Source organism: Schistocerca gregaria, chromosome 7 (genome assembly GCF_023897955.1).
Source record: "Schistocerca gregaria isolate iqSchGreg1 chromosome 7, iqSchGreg1.2, whole genome shotgun sequence".
Taxonomy (NCBI): Eukaryota; Metazoa; Arthropoda; class Insecta; order Orthoptera; family Acrididae; genus Schistocerca; species Schistocerca gregaria.
Genome location: NC_064926.1, coordinates 475,976,265 through 475,994,565, shown reverse-complemented (window position 1 = coordinate 475,994,565; position 18,301 = coordinate 475,976,265). Strand labels below are relative to the sequence as shown.

The following is an 18,301-nucleotide window of genomic DNA, read 5'->3' as shown; positions in this document are numbered from 1 at the left end:
CGACTGCATGGTGTCGTGGTGCGTTCCCGACGACAAGACCTCCTCCACGACGAAACCCCATCCACAATCCATGCCGCATCCGACCACAGTCGTCGACGTCGACTCTTCGTCTCCCACATCACGACCTCCGATGGTGTGCACCACACAACACAGGCGGCGGTGGTGTCTGCCTTTGCTGAACATTATCGCCAATTTTATGATGATGAACAGATGGCGACGCCCATTCCTGATGATCTCCGCCCTTCCCCTGACCGGACACTCACCGTAGCGGAGTCAACGTCCATGATGTCTGCAATCACCGCAGAAGAGGTAGTAGATGCGATCAACAGAGGGGCCAAGAACAAATCACCAGGACCAGATGGTCTCCCAGTGGAGTTTTACCGGGCGTTCACCACGTTGATGCTTCCTCGCTGGACGGAAATGATTCAGGAACTCTTTACTCCATCCTTCCCAATTCCACCTGAATTCGTCACTGGCATTCTTCTACCTGTGCCTAAACCGAAGGGAGGGTCTCATTGCATATCGCCCCCTTACCCTCCTGAATGCAGACTATAAAATCTATGCACGCCTCTTAGCAGCGCGCATGCGCACCGTCTTACCTACGGTCCTTTCACCTGAGCAGACTGCACGTGGTTGTGGGGCCACCTTACAAACAGCCCTAGGAGAATGCCGTGACCTCATTGCACTGGCGTCGGTTTGTCGCCTTCGTGCAGCACTGGTATCCGTCGATTTCACGAGTGCCTTCGATCGCGTTCGACACCCATTCCTCCTCATGGTGGCGACACGTATGGGGTTCCCATTACTTTTTGTCGATGCCATTCGCCGGTTACTACTTCCCGCCGTCTCGATGGTACAAGTCAATGGGAGGCTTGTAGGACCGATTCCTATACGCCGCTCTGTACGTCAAGGATGCCCTATGTCTACTTTACTATATGCCATTGCACTTGAGCCCCTCATCACTGGACTTACCTCTAGACTGCAAGGCCTCACTTTGCGTGACTACACTTTTCACTGTAGGGCTTATGCGGACGATCTCCTCTTTCTCACCTGCTCCTCCACGGAACTCAATGACGCCATCCAATGGATCCACCAGTATGGACATCTTTCTGGTAGCATTCTTAATGTCCGTAAATCGACTATGATGCACATTGGGCGCGGCCTCCCGGCTATGGTGCCGAACCCACTCCCAGTCAGTACCACCCTTCGTTACTTGGGTATCGAATTTACGAGCTCCACACACCGCACAGTGGCCCTGGCATACCGGCGGCTTTTGCAGTCGATTCGGCACCATGTCCGCGGTCAAGTGCACCGTAACTTAAACCTACTCCAACGTGTGTCCTATGTCAACATGTATATAGCCCCTAAACTGGTACACGTCGCCCAGATCCTCCCAATGCCGTTACTCCTTGGCCGCCGCATCCAATCAGCCTTTGGATATTTCGTGTCAGCAGGGGCACTTTTCAAAGTCCGCTACAGCACTTTAACATTGCCTCCTGCAAAAGGTGGCCTCGGACTCGTCAACGTGCGGGCACGATCTTCTGCACTCTTTGTCCACACTCTGTTGCGGCACTGGCAGGGGACGGTTCCGTCCTTAACACGTAGTCTCTTAGATATCCTCCGACCAGCTTCTCTCGATCCACCGATCAATGTGGCACCTATTTCTCCATTATTGTACCACGTCGCCAATTGTTTCATAGAACTCAGCTACGTTCGGGCCGATCTTCCAGTCGCCCGTCCTCCCCGTACAAAAGATTATTATCGTTTGTTTATGCTGTCCAACCCTTGCGACCCCATGGTGCTACGGCATCCTGACATTAACTGGCGCACAGTTTGGGGTTGTGTGCATGCACCCTTTTTACCGTCGTCTGTGTCTGCACTCTGGTATGTTTTAGTTTATGGAAAGTTCCCGACTAACAGTCGACTTTATCGCATAGGACTGGCCACCTCCCCACTCTGCCCTGACTGTCAGCTCGAAGACACCGACGAGCACCGTCTTACGTGCTCCCTGAAACAAAACGTATGGTTCCTCATCCAACGAATCGTGGGCTTTTACCTCCGTGCCCCGCCAACGACGGTAACCCCGGATTTCCTGTTGTTGCCCCAGACTTTTCACTACCCTTTTGCTAAGCACCATACTCTCATCTGGTTTCGAGGACTGGCTTTAGAATACCTCTTTCAAAATGGTCCGCATACAGTCCTTGACTTCTGGTACAAAGTTGTGACCTCGCATAGCACCCTCACCCGAAAACCATCTTACCGACAAACTTTTGCCGGTTATCTCCGCAGCGTCTTCTTGACCCCCCTCAAAGCTGGGGTGTACCTGTCACATGATGCAACACCCTTATCCACGTTCCCATGCATCGACCAAAAAAAAAAAAAAATAATAATAATAATAATAATAATAATAATAATAAAATAATTAAAAAAAGCAAAAATACAGAATATGTTATACTTTGTTGTATTTAATGTTTTTTTCTTTTTAATGTATTTATTTTTTTGCTTAACTAACAGTTATTTGTATATGTTTAAATGGAATGGTACCTTGAAGAACTCTTGCATAGTGAATATATATGTACTTTTAGTTTCTTCAATACAAATTATTAAAAAAAAAAAAAAAGTGGTCAGCGTAATAGATTGCCGTCCTATGGGCCCGGGTTCGATTTCCATCTGCGTCGAGGATTTTCTTCGGTCAGGGATTGGGTGTTGTGCTGTCTTCATCATCATTTCATCCCCATTCGGAGCGCAGGTCCCCCAATGTGGCGTCGAATATAATAAAACCTGCACCAAGGCGACCGGACCTGCCCTGCAAGGGGCCTCCTGGCCAATAACGCCAAACCTCATTTTCATTGACACAGATGCCCAACTGATTAAATGTAAAATAAAAAATGAATAAGAGGTTTCGTTAATGATTGTCCAGGCCAATAACTGAAAGAAAGAAAAAAAGAAACAAAAAAAAAATATTGGTAGAGCACTTGCCCGCGAAATGCAAAGGTCCCGAGTTCGAGTCTCGGTCGGGCACACAGTTTTAATCTGCCAGGAAGTTTCATATCAGCGCACACTCCGCTGCAGAGTGAAAATCTCATTCTGAATAACTTAATAATTTATTACGGTGGAATCAACGTCTGAGCCGGACCGTCAAATATACCCGATTAAAAATATTTTATAACTTTTCTTCCTCAGTAAGTCTTGCTGTAACATATTATAAAGTAAACCTGTTTGATTATGTCTATTTGTAAATCCCATTCATAGGGAAATTGGCGACCATAACATTTCATACCAACTAACGAATCTCAAACTTGGCACATCGCACAAAAGTATTTCAAGCAACAATACCTAATGCAATGTGTTAGTCATAAAATTTCGACCTCCATAAGTTTTATTATGTCTAGATACAAAACAAGTCAGGTAACGACATTGTTGTTCGACTCAAGTTTGCTTTCTCCTTATGCTTATCTTACATCATTATACATTATAAATGAGAAAGTTTGTGAGTGTGTGTGTTAGAATGTTTATTACTCCTTGTAAATGACATGGCTGGATGGATTTAGATGAAATGTGGAATGGCGATAGCTTGTACCCTGACACGCGCTATCTAACGTCAAACGGATGGGGAGTGGGGTTGACAAACAAGTGCAGCCCATACGTGCGTATACCCATTCTTATTTATCCAGTATTTGAGAATGAGTGCACTTAATGACTTGCAACAAACTTTACACGTAATCTCAGAGCATTAAGAAACTTTTCTTCGCCGACAACCCCCACAAAATGATGAAAGGAAAAAAGTTTATCGTTTACTACACTTTTCACTTATCGGGCAGTAAAACTACCGCATGGAGCGTGACGTATTAATTTATTGCTTCTTTACTACTACCTGTATTCGTGATACATTTTACAGACAGTTTTCATACATACCACTGACTGTACCAGCACAATTATACCATTGTATGGCACATAGGTCAACAGACAGAACGTCATAAACACTGAGTGCGTGACATACTGCCGCATCATGTATTGCTGCTTGTATGTACTTCATTGCTAGTAACTCTACTCACAACACATTTCGCAGACAGTATGCACATATATCACAGGATGTATATCGTTGTGCGACATACAGCTGCGCGAAAATGACATTGCAGGGAGAAATTCGCTATATATACAGATGAAATATGTGTTCAAAAACCTTAGAAATATGTTAAATATACGTGGAACAGATTTGACATTTGCATACCTGGGAAAAGCTCGTCGTAAATTATTTTAACAAAGTTTTATAGAAATACACTGCAAACATAATTTTTAAAAAAATAAGTAAAGAAAACGACGCACTACGAAGGAATCATCCGAATGGGACGGAAATCGGTAGATGTGATGCATATGAACAGACAAACAAGTAATTAAATTTTTAGAAAAATCGGGTGATTTAGTCAAGAGGAATAGCTGCACAAATTGGTCAAGTCAATGACGCGTTGATCCAATTCTGGCCCTTATGGAAGCAGTTATTCGGCTTTGCATTAATTGAATTAATTGACAGAGTTTTTGGATCTCTTCCTGATGGATACCGCGCCAAATTCTGTCCAACTGGCGCCTTAGACCGTCAAAATCCCCAGACCGTTGGACGGCACTGCTCATAATGCTCCAAACCCTCCCCAGTTGGGGAGAGATCACCTTATTGGTGAATTTCTGGTTTTGCGAGCACGAAAGGAATCACTAGCAACTCCAGCCGTCAGCGGGTCAGCGGGCGAGCACTAGCTTGCGGAACGTAAGCCCTCAATGGCTTGTCATGAAAGGCAACAAAACGGGGCGTACAATATCATCGTCATACCGCTGTGCTTAATGGTAGCACGGATGACAACCAAAGGGGGAAAAGAAATGGCACGCAGGCCATCACTTCTGCTTGTCGGGGCATATGGCGGGTGACAGTGAGGTTGGTATCCCACCGCTGTCCAGGGCGTCTCGAGTGACGTCTTCGACCTGGAATCTCATTGACAGGAGTAGTCATCTGTGATGAGGCCCACTTCAAAATGAGCCCCGATAACCAGCCAAGACGCGTCTGGAGAGGCCCCTGACAGCAGTGGGGTACCAATCTTACCGTCGCCCGCAATATGGCCCAGCAATCAGGAGCAATGGTCTCCATCAGTTGTCACCCCTGGCATATTTGCAGCACTGCAGTACGTCGACAATATTCTATGGCCTGTTTTATTGCCCTTCATGGCAAGCAATCCTGGGCATATATTTTAACAAAATAATGCCCCTCCGCACAGGACGAGAGTTTCTACTGCTTGTCTTCGCCTTGGCAAACTCTTTCTTGGCAAGCAACGTCACTGGTCCTCTTCCCAATTGAGAACGTTGGAAGAATTATGGGCAGGGACCTCCAAACAGCTGAGGATTATGATGATCTAAAGCACCAATTGGACAGAATTTGGCATATCGCTCAGGAGGACATCCAACAAGTCCATCAATCAATACCAAGCCGAATAACTGCTTGCGTAAGGGCCAGAGGAGACCAGTACGTTGATGAATTGCTCAATTTGTGAAGCTCTTTCTCTTGAATAAATCATTGAATTTTCCTTAAATTGTAATCATTTGTTTGTCTGTTTATGTACGTGATACCTACCGATTTACGTCCCATTATGATAATTCCTTCGTGATTCGTCGTGTTATTATTATCATTATTATTATTATTATTATTATTATTATTATAAGAGTCGATCAAACGCTTTCCGTTTGAGGGAGTTAGATATGCAACGTAGCGTGACTCTGACGCAGCTACGTAAGTGCCGACATGTATGCAAGAGATTAGTTGCCATTCATGTCTTTCCGACGTGCGTGTGGTAAATGCGGAACCTTGGACTATGGAGACGTTATTAGGAAATGTGTCCAAACAGGACCAACGCGTTGTTATTATTGTCTTGGTTGCCGAAGGACAAACGCAGATAGACATGCATTAGAGAGTGAATAATGTGCATGCGGCAGCATGACTGTCGGAAACCACAGTTATGGAGTGGCGTGCCAATTCCATGCTGCTTCATGATAACCCATGTCCCCAAGTTACACCAGCTCAAGCGGTAGACACTCGAACACCCGGCCTATAGTACTGATCTCACCCACAGTTTCTATTGGAGGAGGATGTGCAGCATCTTCACACAGTGTTTTACCAAACTGATATCTCCAACTTGGAGCATCGGTGGGATGATTGCCTCGATACTCACTGTGATTTTGACTGATTGGCATACCGATCCTTGACTGTACGGTCTTCGAACAGAAACTTTTGATCGCCCTTTGCAGTTACGATCTCAAAAGAAATATTGTGGGGGGTAAGAGCCACCGTCCTCCTTTTGGAGTGAGGGTGATAACGTGGAGAGAGAAGGCGTACGTGCAGATGGACACTCGACTGCTGCAAAGCTCAATTTTTGACCAGTTACGGCTCGTCTGCTGAAGTGGGGACCGAGCCACCCCTGTCCGGCCCCATTACGGCTCTGCTCGGCCACGTACTCCGTCAATGTCTTATGCCCGGACTCCGGAGCATAGAGAATATATACATCTACGGAATGAGCATAGCCTACCGCGCATGTTCTCTATATGAAAGCGGGCTTGTCACGTGATTTTGGGACGACGCCGTTCTCTACAATTTGCAGTAATAGCAAAACTTAAAGATTACGCGTAAACATCCGCAGCAACGACAACACTGCACCATAGCTGTTACTAAAACTCAGACGTACATAAACGTTTCTACACGTCTGAGTTTTAGTAACAGCTATGGTATTGTCGCTGCTGCGGATGTACACGGAAGTATGCAAAGGAGAATCATTTACTTTTCGTAAGTACGTACAACAAACGTATACTCGTAATTTCGTAATGATATGAGGCACTTCATATGTTGAAAAATATCGAGACACGGTATTACAAAGTCTTACTTATATGCATAATTTCTGTGACCTTATAGCCATTGTGTTCGCGAGAAAATTGCTGGATAAATTTGCAAGTACGTTTGAGTAAACTACCAGTCACTGAATATACATTGGGCTTAATTTCATACGCAGATAAAATTTATACATAACAGTCTGATTAATTTTCTCCAGTTTATGCAGGTTCTCCAACCCTTATCTGTACATCTAACAATTTCTGCGTGAGACAGTTCCCTATATAGTAACATTGTAACGTAACTAATTAAAACAGATTCGACAGTATGAATCAGTGCAATAGAAAACGTAAAAAGATATTGTTGCCTGTCAATTCTTTTGTTACTCCAAAATTCTAACCCTGATCTTGTATTTTTTGTGTGCATAGTGTGTGATTTTTCTTTTCTAATGGGATGATGAAAAATGTTAGACGCTTTACTTGTTTATAAAAGTCAGAGGCTTGAATGAGGGGAAAACTGTAAATAATAACGGACAAGCAGTTGGTGCAAATCGCGTACCGTATTTACTGTAATAATTTCATGATTCCAAATGCATTGTTTTTTCGTTACACTTTGACGCCGTCTACAATGTCAATGTAATTAATTAGAACAGAGATTCGACAATATGGATAAGTGCAATATAAAACGAAAAAAAATGTTGGCTGTCACGTCTTCACCCGTTACAGAAAAAAACGTAAATAAAGTGGAAAGTTACGGTACTATGGCGAAAAAGGGCAATACCATTGCTCTTCATTTCAGTTCCTGATGTAAATTGTTAAGATGTCTGTAAAAGGTGTATAGGGTTTGGCTCTGAGCACTATGGGACGTAACGTCTGTGGTCATCAGTCCCCTAGAACTTAGAACTACCTAAACCTAACTAACCTAAGGACATCACACACACCCATGCCCGAGGCAGGATTCGAACCTGCGACCGTAGCAGTCGCACGGTTCCGGACTGCGCGCCTAGAACCGCACGGCCACCGCGGCCGGCCGTATAGGTTTTAACAGTACTTCTAAGAGAAGTAATAGCACTCAAAATGCGGGCTAAAAAGCGCCGTCCCAGAATCACAGACTTGCGCTCCAGGAGATTTTGCGGACAGAATTGTAGCTCTGTGCATCCTAATGCTCATTCCACAGACATGTTTAGTCTATGCTCCGGACATGCGAATAATCGAGCGTGTCCGGTCATCGCTGACATCTCACTCCGACTCGTCGCACTGCATAAAATGCCTCACTCTGTCATCCTTCCTCTCTCTCTCTCTCTCTCTCTCTCTCTCTCTCTCTCTCTCTCTCTCTCTCTCTCTCTCTCTCTCTCTCTCCACAAAATTAACATTTCCAAGAACTCTTACGTCATACAATTAACTTGATACAGTATGTATAAAATAATTCGATATTGAGTACAAGCACAAAAAACACTCAGTTCCAAATGGATTTACGCTGCTTGTCAATAACAGGAAACTACACTCCTGGAAATTGAAATAAGAACACCGTGAATTCATTGTCCCACGAAGGGGACAACTTTATTGACACATTCCTGGGGTCAGATACATCACATGATCACACTGACAGAACCACAGGCACATAGACACAGGCAACAGAGCATGCACAATGTCGGCACTAGTACAGTGTATATCCACCTTTCGCAGCAATGCAGGCTGCTATTCTCCCATGGAGACGATCGTATAGATGCTGAATGTAGTCCTGTGGAACGGCTTGCCATGCCATTTCCACCTGGCGTCTCAGTTGGACCAGCGTTCGTGCTGGACGTGCAGACCGCGTGAGACGACGCTTCATCCAGTCCCAAACATGCTCAATGGGGGACAGATCCGGAGATCTTGCTGGCCAGGGTAGTTGACTTACACCTTCTAGAGCACGTTGGGTGGCACGGCATACATGCGGACGTGCATTGTCCTGTTGGAACAGCAAGTTCCCTTGCCGGTCTAGGAATGGTAGAACGATGGGTTCGATGACGGTTTGGATGTACCGTACACTATTCAGTGTCCCCTCGACGATCACCAGAGGTGTACGGCCAGTGTAGGAGATCGCTCCCCACACCATGATGCCGGGTGTGGGCCCTGTGTGCCTCGGTCGTATACAGTCCTGATTGTGGCGCTGACCTGCACAGCGCCAAACACGCATACGACCATCATGGGCACCAAGGCAGAAGCGACTCTCATCGCTGAAGACGACACGTCTCCATTCGTCCCTCCATTCACGCCTGTCGCGACACCACTGGAGGCGGGCTGCACGATGTTGGGGCGTGAGCGGAAGACGGCCTAACGGTGTGCGGGACAGTAGCCCAGCTTCATGGAGACGGTTGCGAATGGTCCTCACCGATACCCCAGGAGCAACAGTGTCCCTAATTTGCTGGGAAGTCGCGGTGCGGTCCCCTACGGCACTGCGTAGGATCCTACGGTCTTGGCGTGCATCTGTGCGTCGCTGCGGTCCGGTCCCAGGTCGACGGGCACGTGCACCTTCCGCCGACCACTGACGACAACATCGATGTACTGTGGAGACCTCACGCCCCACGTGTTGAGCAATTCGGTGGTACGTCCTCCCGGCCTCCCGCATGCCCACTATACGCCCTCGCTCAAAGTCCGTCAACTGCACATACGGTTCACGTCCACGCTGTCGCGGCATGCTACCAGTGTTAAAGACTGCGATGGAGCTCCGTATGCCACGGCAAACTGGCTGACACTGACGGCGGCGGTGCACAAATGCTGCGCAGCATGCGCCATTCGACGGCCAACACCGCGGTTCCTGGTGTGTCCGCCGTGCCGTGCGTGTGATCATTGCTTGTACAGCCCTCTCGCAGTGTCCGGAGCAAGTATGGTGGGTCTGACACACCGGTGTCAATGTGTTCTTTTTTCCATTTCCAGGAGTGTATGTACGCATCAAATAAACACCATTCCGCAACTTTAGGACATGACTACATCTGTAAAGAAAATATATGAAGAACATAACATATTCATGGCTGTAACTACTCACAATTATTGCTTGAAGAAAATTTATAGTTACTGTTGATCAGCAGTGGTCCACTGACGCACTCGGGATTTAATGGATTTGCCGATTTGTTAATAACATGCCAGCTTTACTAAAGTACCGTTCACTAGGTGTGATTGTCGCTGGAATATATAAAATACGTCTTGTAACTGCAGCCATCCCTGGAAGAATATGTCTGTTCCAGCATTTTAAGATCGACTCGTCATCTGCAACGTGTGTTGATATACAGAGACCTACCTTGTCTGCAACGGAGAGCTAGTTATTGTCGCAGTTGTTGAAACTATCTCTCTTTCTGGATGGCGATGACATTGTACCTCACGACTCTATCTTAACAAACACCAGAGAGAGAGAAGTGATACAGAACTGAACGAAGGTACAGCTGGAAAAAATGTATTTTACATTGATAAAAAAGCACACAAATTATTTTATTTCCCTTTCGCTACTTTGACACACACTCCTAAGAATTTCCCGTTTATCATTTTTGTCAAGCGTATTGACATCAAGGGAAGGACCAAAGGAAAGTAGCAATTTTATGGTTGGAGATAATTACGACCTTCTAAAGTACAAAAGTCGGGGTTCAATTTTTAATCCATTGTATCTCGTATTAAAAATACATATCTGTTAGAATACATCAGTTACGCTAGTTAATTACAGGTCTATCCTTCCTACGTATCATAATGAAAAAGTACTTGCAACTGCACTAATGTAACACACTTCACATGATTTGAGGTCATTTTCGTTGACACGGCAGATCTGTTGTCAAACCAAAGAAGAACTAAGTAGATCGTAGGTTCTTTGTCCACATTTGTTCCTGTAAACTCATTGTCATATCTCTGTAACCTGTTACTGGAATTATTTTTGCACCATTAAAGCAGCAACTTCGTTATAGTAAATGTGTGTGGACTTCAGCGTAAATGTGCTAGCTGTTTCGCCGTGTACTGACCTATTGTATCAAGCAGACACCACTTTTCTTCATGTATTGTGCAATACATTTTTCAGTATTTATTGTTCCTGCAAAATTTGGGGCATCATTTAACAAAAAACTATCTTCATCGAAAGTGTGGCTAAGTGCTGCGTTAATACAATGAGCAGCACAAATAAGCCTTTCGTTATATTCCGATGTTTTTACCATATTGGCACCATCGTCTGTGACCAATAAAAAAGAAAGTGCAACATGTCTGGTGAAATGTTTCAATCAGCCATACGCTCTTATTTGGGAAAAAAATTTAATTTTACCACCTTGACCTGCTGGTAAAACTCTTTATTTATACAACCAGTTTCAGTCGCCAAACCATCATCACCTCTAGGTAAAAAATTAGAATATATCACTTTTCTTCATGTGCCATACAGTGCATTTTTCAGTATCACCTGATGATGATCAGACGACTAAAACTGGCTATAAAGTATTTTACCACAAGCTCAGAGTGATAACACGCGGGTGGTTTGAAACGTTCACGGAATCGCCACGTCAGAGCTCTTGAAAGAGAGCTGTGGCGGTGACGTGACTTTGTTGTTGCTCCCGCGTAGTGATTTGCGAAGATGGAAAAAATCTAGATTCGAGCAGTAATTACGTACTTCGTAAAGAAAGGTATGAAAGCAATGGACATTCATGTCGATTTCCAGAATACACTGGGGGACTCTGCACCTTCATATTCAACTGTTGGCAAGTGGACAAATGAATTTAAATTTGGTCGGGAGAGCTTAGATGCTGATCCGCGCAGAGATCGACCAAGATGTGTCACTACTCCAGAAACCATTGCAAAAGTGCACAAAATGGTCATGGAGGATCGCCGATTGAAAGTGTGTGAAATTGCTCACGCTTGCCAGATGTCATCTGAAAGGGTATATCACATTTTAACTGAAGAATTAGGATGGAAAAAATTTTCTGTAAGACGGGTGCCACGACTCTTTCTGGATCAAAAACATGTGCTGTCATCATGGCAAAATTACACAAACTAAGGTATGAATTATTGCCACACCCGCCGTATTCACGTGATATGGCTCCATCAGACTTCCATCTCTTCCCAAAACTGAAAATTTTACTTGGTGGACGAAGATTCAGTTGAAAGGAAGAATTGATAGCCGAAGTTGACAACTATTTTGTAGGCCTGGAGGAAACTCATTTTCGAGATGGGATCAAGACACTGGAACATCATTGGACCAAGTACATTAATCTACAAGGAGACTATATTGAAAACTAAAAAAAGTTTCAGTGATGTAAATACTTTTTTTCTACTCCGTTCCGAGAACTTTTCAGACCACACTCGTATGACATTTTTTCAAATATATATGAGCTGTGGGGCAAAACCTACTGAAAATACATAATCCCTTATGTTTGTTAATTTACTCCCATCTTTTAGACGCCTGAAAATTAAATTATAAATGAAACATTATTCACAAGAGGCCAATCCGTATTTATGTAATGCGCTGCAAGCATCAGATAATGCACCTCATTGAGTGAATCAGTCCACGTATCAACTGTTGCAGCACATGTTTCATTAATAACTTCCTTCATAACAGGAGGTATTATTCTGATTCAAATTGTATCAACCTGTTTTTTGGCATGTCTCTTCCTAGAAGAGGGATGTGCATCTAGAGGGATGTACATCTAGACCTCCTTAGCTTAAGTCCATGCAAATCGCACACAGCGCAACACACTTCACCGTTATACTTATTTTATCAATGCCGATATGACTGAAGGAGCTGTGTCAGTGTGGGATTTAGTAAAACTCTGTTTCTTTAAGTGAATCATTTCCGACTGGAAACAACAGTCCAGAGCAGTCCATGTGAGATACGTAACCAGTGGACTTGCTGTTTTCGTCTACAGCCAATAGAAATTTATTTTGTAGTTTGCTTTTTACCCCTCACATTTCTTCAGTGTCTGTGGAGTGCTTTCATTCTTACCGAACGGGCTTCCTCACGTTGCATGATTACAGGCAGACACATCACGAATGAGAAGCCTATGCTGGCAACAGCTGCACATCAACGCACGTTTACCATATTTGGCAGACATTACCTAGGATTCGATCATGGTGTCTTTGCTTGGCCACAATAGCTGGTGCGGGCAGCCAATTCAGTTAGGCTGTACTCGCGCTATCTCGCATTGTGTGTTCACTTACTCGGCCATACAGAACTCTAACGGATACACATGGCGGGGAGGGGAGGGGGTGAGGGGAAGATGAACAGAGAGATGAGGAGGGAGGAGATGGACGAATAGAAGACTGGAGTAAATACATACCCGGGCAATGCCAGGTACTCAGCTCTCTCTACATACATGCAGAGAATGACAAGTCTCAGAATGTTGTCAGCAGAGACATATTGCAAAAATGGTTCAAATGGCCCTGAGCACTATGGGACTCAACTGCTGTGGTCATTAGTCCCCTAGAACTTAGAACTACTTAAACCTAACTAACCTAAGGACATCACACACATCCATGCCCGAGGCAGGAATCGAACCTGCGACCGTAGCAGTCGAGACATATTGCAGTAGCAACATTTTTTGTATTGTAAATTGCTGTTTCGCCATGGGTAACACGACGGGGTGCAGTTAGTAATAGACATAAGATTTAATGCATCTCAGAGTCAGTGTCAGGGATGTGTGTGTGTGTGTGTGTGTGTGTGTGTGTGTGTGTGTGTATGTGTGTGTGGCGGGGAGGGGGAGGGGACACTTCTCACTACGGCGTGTGCCTCTAGTAGCCTCCAAGTTATTTACCTCTGCACTGTGTTTTTAATGTTTTGGGTAGGAATTTTATTTATCGACCAGTTTAAGCTTAACTATCTGTCTAATCCGTACATTCTTAATTTTCTCACGCCATTTAGTAGTACTGCCTATAATGATTCTTCGTGGAGTATCCTTCAGTGACTGGCTACAGTTTTTAGCTCCTGGGTTTTACTGACTTCAGCTACTGTCACGAGAATTTTCGACCACGGCGACAAGGCCACACACGCTGGAGCTGGTCATTCCACAACGTTTTACGTGAATTTCCAGAGCACCAAGGGACTAATAACCAATATGTGTAGTCCCTTTAAACCCATAATCATCATCACCAGGAAAAATATCACATGCAGCAACAATCTGATACCTACAATTATGAAACCAACGACCGTTGTAATTTTTTATGATATGAAAGCAAGCAAATAAATGTGTGTACTTCCATTCTAAGCGTCTTTAGATTGGTTATACAGTTCGGGGCGCTCGCCAGCCAGTAGAAGATAGCATTCTCTTCGCTTATGGCAGGGTTCAGCGTCGCCACATAAGTTTACTCTTGAGTTCGAGGTGTGCTGTTGTGAAGAAATTAAGGCTGCCCCACTTTACATTTGTACAAATGAATAACAGTGTACTGTAATCCGGTTTTTGAGGTCTAATGGTGTACCAGGAGCAAGAGACACAATATTGTGGCAATGTTTTACCGTGACTAAACAATTCAAAAGCGGCCAAATAAGCGTGAAGGAAGGGGAAAGATCAAGGCATGCACTGACTTCCAATACTGATTCCAGCATGGAGCAAATCCGTCAAGTGACTTTGGAAAACCGAAGAGTGACTGTTGAGGAAGGAGCAAACGAAATGCACATTTGTTATCGTTCTGCATATGATGTCATCCATAACAAGTTCAAATATACTGAAGTCTGCGGAAGATGCGTCCAAAAACAACTCAGTGAAGAGCATAATCATAGTCGTATGAGAATCTGTCAGCAGCTACTGGACTGACATGCTAATGGAGAGGAAATGTTTCTGAAACGAATCATCACTGAAGATGAAACATGGGTTTAAACTTTCAACCAGAGAGCAAATGCTATCCTGCAGAATGGAAACACACCGGATCTTCTTCCAAAATGCTGTTCAAGAGTCAACCTTTCGCGGCTCAAGATTTTTGGGGCATACAAGGACCAACTCTGGAAATGGGCTCAACAGTAAACATACTTGACAGTGATATGTTTTGCAACGAGCTAAGGCCTGCAATTCAAAACAAACACCTAGGTCCATCGTAACAGTTCTTTTTTTCCATGACAATGCTCTTGCATCGTTTAAACGCTTCATATTCTTCATTTCGATGTGTTGGAGTATCCTGTATATAGTCCTAAAATCGTGTTATCGGATTTCCATTTATCTGGTCCACTTACAGACGTCTGTTGAAGAGGAGGAGGAAGAGCTGCATATGTGATTCTTTCTCGGCCTAAACACTCTTTCTTCTAAGAGTATTAGAAACTTTCTGCAACGATGCATCAAAAGCATTGAAAATTAAGATGGCAATGTACACTACTGGCCATTAAAATTGTTACACCACGAAGATGGCGTGCTACAGACCCGAAATTTGACCGACAGGAAGAAGATGCTGTGATATGCAAATAATTCGTTTTCAAAGCATTCACACAAGGTAGGCGCCGGTGACGACACCTACAACGTTCTGACATGAGGAAAGTTTCCAACCGATTTCTCATACACAGACAGCAGTTGACCGGCGTTGCCTGGTGAAATGTTGTTGTGATGCGTCGTGTAAGAAGGAGAAATGCGTACCATCACGTTTCCGATTTTGATAAAGGTGGGATTGTAGCCTATCGCAATTGCGGTTTATCATATCGCGACATTGCTACTCGCGTTGGTCGCGATCCAATGACTGTTAGCAGAATATGGAATCGGTGGGTTAAGGAGGGCAATGCGGAACGCCGTGCTGGATCCCAACCGCCTCTTATCACTAGCAGTCGAGATGACAGCCATCTTATCCGCATGGCTGTAACGGGTCGTGCAGCCACGTCTCGATCCCTGAGTCAACAGATGGGGACGTTTGCAAGACAACAACAATCTGCACGAACAGTTCGACGACGTTTGCAGCAGCATGGACTATCAGCTCGGAGACCATGGCTACGGTTACCCTTGACGCTGCATCACAAACAGGAGCGCCTGCGATGGTGTACTCAATGACGAACCTGGGTGCACGAATGGAAAAACGTCATTTTTTTCGGATGAATCCAGGTTCCGTTTACAGCATCATGATGGTCGCATCCGTGTTTGGAGACATCGCGGTGTACGCTCATTGGAAGCGTGTATTCGTTATCGGCATACTGGCGTATCACCCAGCGTGATGGTATGGGGTGCCACTGGTTACACGTCTCAGTCACGTCTTGTTCGCAATGACTGCACTTTTAACAGTGGACGTTACAATTCAGATGTGTTACGACCCGTGGCTCTACCCTTCATTCGATCCCTGCGAACCCTACATTTCAGCAGGATAATGCACGACCGCATGTTGCAGGTCCTGTACGGGCCTTACTGGATACAGAAAATTTTCGACTGCTGCCCTGGCCAGCACATTCTCCAGATCTCCCACCAATTGAAAACGTCTGGTCAATGGTGGCCGAACAACTGGCTCGCCACAATACGCTAGTCACTACTCTTGATGAACTGTGGTATCGTGTTGAAGCTGCATGGGCAGCTGTACCTGTAGACGCCATCCAAGCTCTGTTTGACTCAATGCCCAGGCGTATCAAGGCCGTTATTACAGCCAGAGGTGGTTGTTCTGGGTACTGATTTCTCAGGATCTATGCAACCAAACTGCGTGAAAATGTAATCACATGTCAGTTCTAGTATAATATATTTGTCCAATGAATACCCGTTTATCATTTGCATTTCTTCGTGGTGTAGCAATTTTAACGGCCAGTAGTGTAATAAAAATAGGTCACCATCATTTTTGTTGGTGCAATAAATTAGAAAAATGTCGTGCAAATATTTTTGTCCACTTACAATGGTTGTGTGTGTGTGTGTGTGTGTGTGTGTGTGTGTGTGTGTGTGTGTGTTGGTGTGTGTGTGTGTGTGTGTGTGTGTGTGTGTGTGTGTGTGTGTGTGTGTGTTTACACTGTCACCCTTGTTGCAGGGCAAATGATATACATGGACAGCTGGCAAATGATGATGTACCTGGGAACACCGGTGATGCCTGACCTCAATTCCCTCATTACTACAGGGCTCTACATCAACGATCTCTCAATGCATGACTTCAGCAGGTAAGCCATAGTGTCATCATACGCAGCAAACTGTTATTTTAATTTGATTTACATTACGTACCGCATAAACTACATCTACATCTATACCCTTCAATGCGAGAGAGTATTTCCCATTCTCCTTGTTCCACTCGCGTATGGAGCTCGCTCTACCTAGTCTAATCGTAACTTTGGTGTCTCTACTTGTATGATTTGTAGGGGTTTGTAGGACATTACTCACATAACACCAATTGTTGAAACTTTTTAAGTTGTCTTTCGTGGGACAGTTGGAGTTTCTCTTCAAGTATCTGGCAGTTCAGGTTTTCCAATATCCCTGTGGCTCTCTCCGGTGGTCAAACAAACCTGTGACCACTAGTACTGTACTTCTTTGCCTACATTCAGTATCCCCTGTTAGTCTCACATGCTATAACTGTATTCCGGAATGGTCTGCACACGGGTTTTGCAAGCAATTTCCTTTATATAGTGACTGAATTTTCCCAGTACAATACTAACGAAACGAAATTTGCCCCTTCCTATGAGCTATGTGGTCATTTCATCTCATGTATCTATAAATTCCTGTACCCAGGTATTTGTATGAACTGGCTAATTCGAACTGTAACTTACTGATATTGTAGTTGTAGAATACTATGTATCTACGTTTTATGACAGCTGTAGTCTCTTATTTCTGAACATTTAAATAAAGTTACCAGTCTTTGATAGCCTTGCAGTCTTATCAACATCTGACTGTGAATGCTAATGAAATAGCTTTTTTTAGACCACACTTTATTATACTCGTAGATAACTACGAGGGTCACTCCAAAAGAAATACACAGTATTTTTTTTTAAATCCATCTTTTTCTCTACATGTTTGAAAGTTTTACAGTGTGTAGATACATCCTTAAGGAACAATATTTTCATTTCTCCACATAATTTCCATCCCTCTCAACTCCCTTACGCCATCTTGGAACCAGCGCCTGCATACCCGCACAGTAAAATTCTGGACCAACCTGTTGGAGCCACTGTTTGGCAGCGTGCACAAGGGAGTCATCATCTTCAAACCTTGTTCCACGAAGAGAGTCTTTCAGTTTCCCAAAGAGATGATAGTCACATGCAGCCAGGTCAGGACTGTAAGGTGGGTGTTTCAGTGTTGCCCATCCGATTTTTGTGATCGCTTCCATGGTTTTTTGACTGGCATGTGGCCGTGCATTGTCATGCAACAGCAAACCATTCTGCTTTTGCCGTTGTGGTCGAACACGATTCAGTCGAACTTGAAGTTTCTTCAGTGTCATCACATATGCATCAGTATTTATGGTTGCTGCACTTGGCATGATGTCCACAAGCAAGAGCCCTTCATAATCGAAAAACACTGTAGCCATAAATTTTCTTGCAGAGGATGTGGTTTTGAATTTTTTTTTCTTGGGTGATTTTGCA

General features: G+C 44.3%; 1 protein-coding gene across 2 annotated transcripts in view; it reads left to right on the top strand.

Moving 5' to 3' along the window:
* LOC126281270 (soluble guanylate cyclase 88E) overlaps window positions 1–18,301 on the top strand; it is an 883,920-nt gene that overhangs the window by 804,053 nt on the left and 61,566 nt on the right. For both annotated transcript variants that reach the window (XM_049980094.1, XM_049980093.1), the window contains exon 10: window positions 16,768–16,894. In XM_049980094.1, the coding sequence (XP_049836051.1) occupies window positions 16,768–16,894 (127 nt within the window). The remainder of the gene's footprint in view (window positions 1–16,767; window positions 16,895–18,301) is intronic.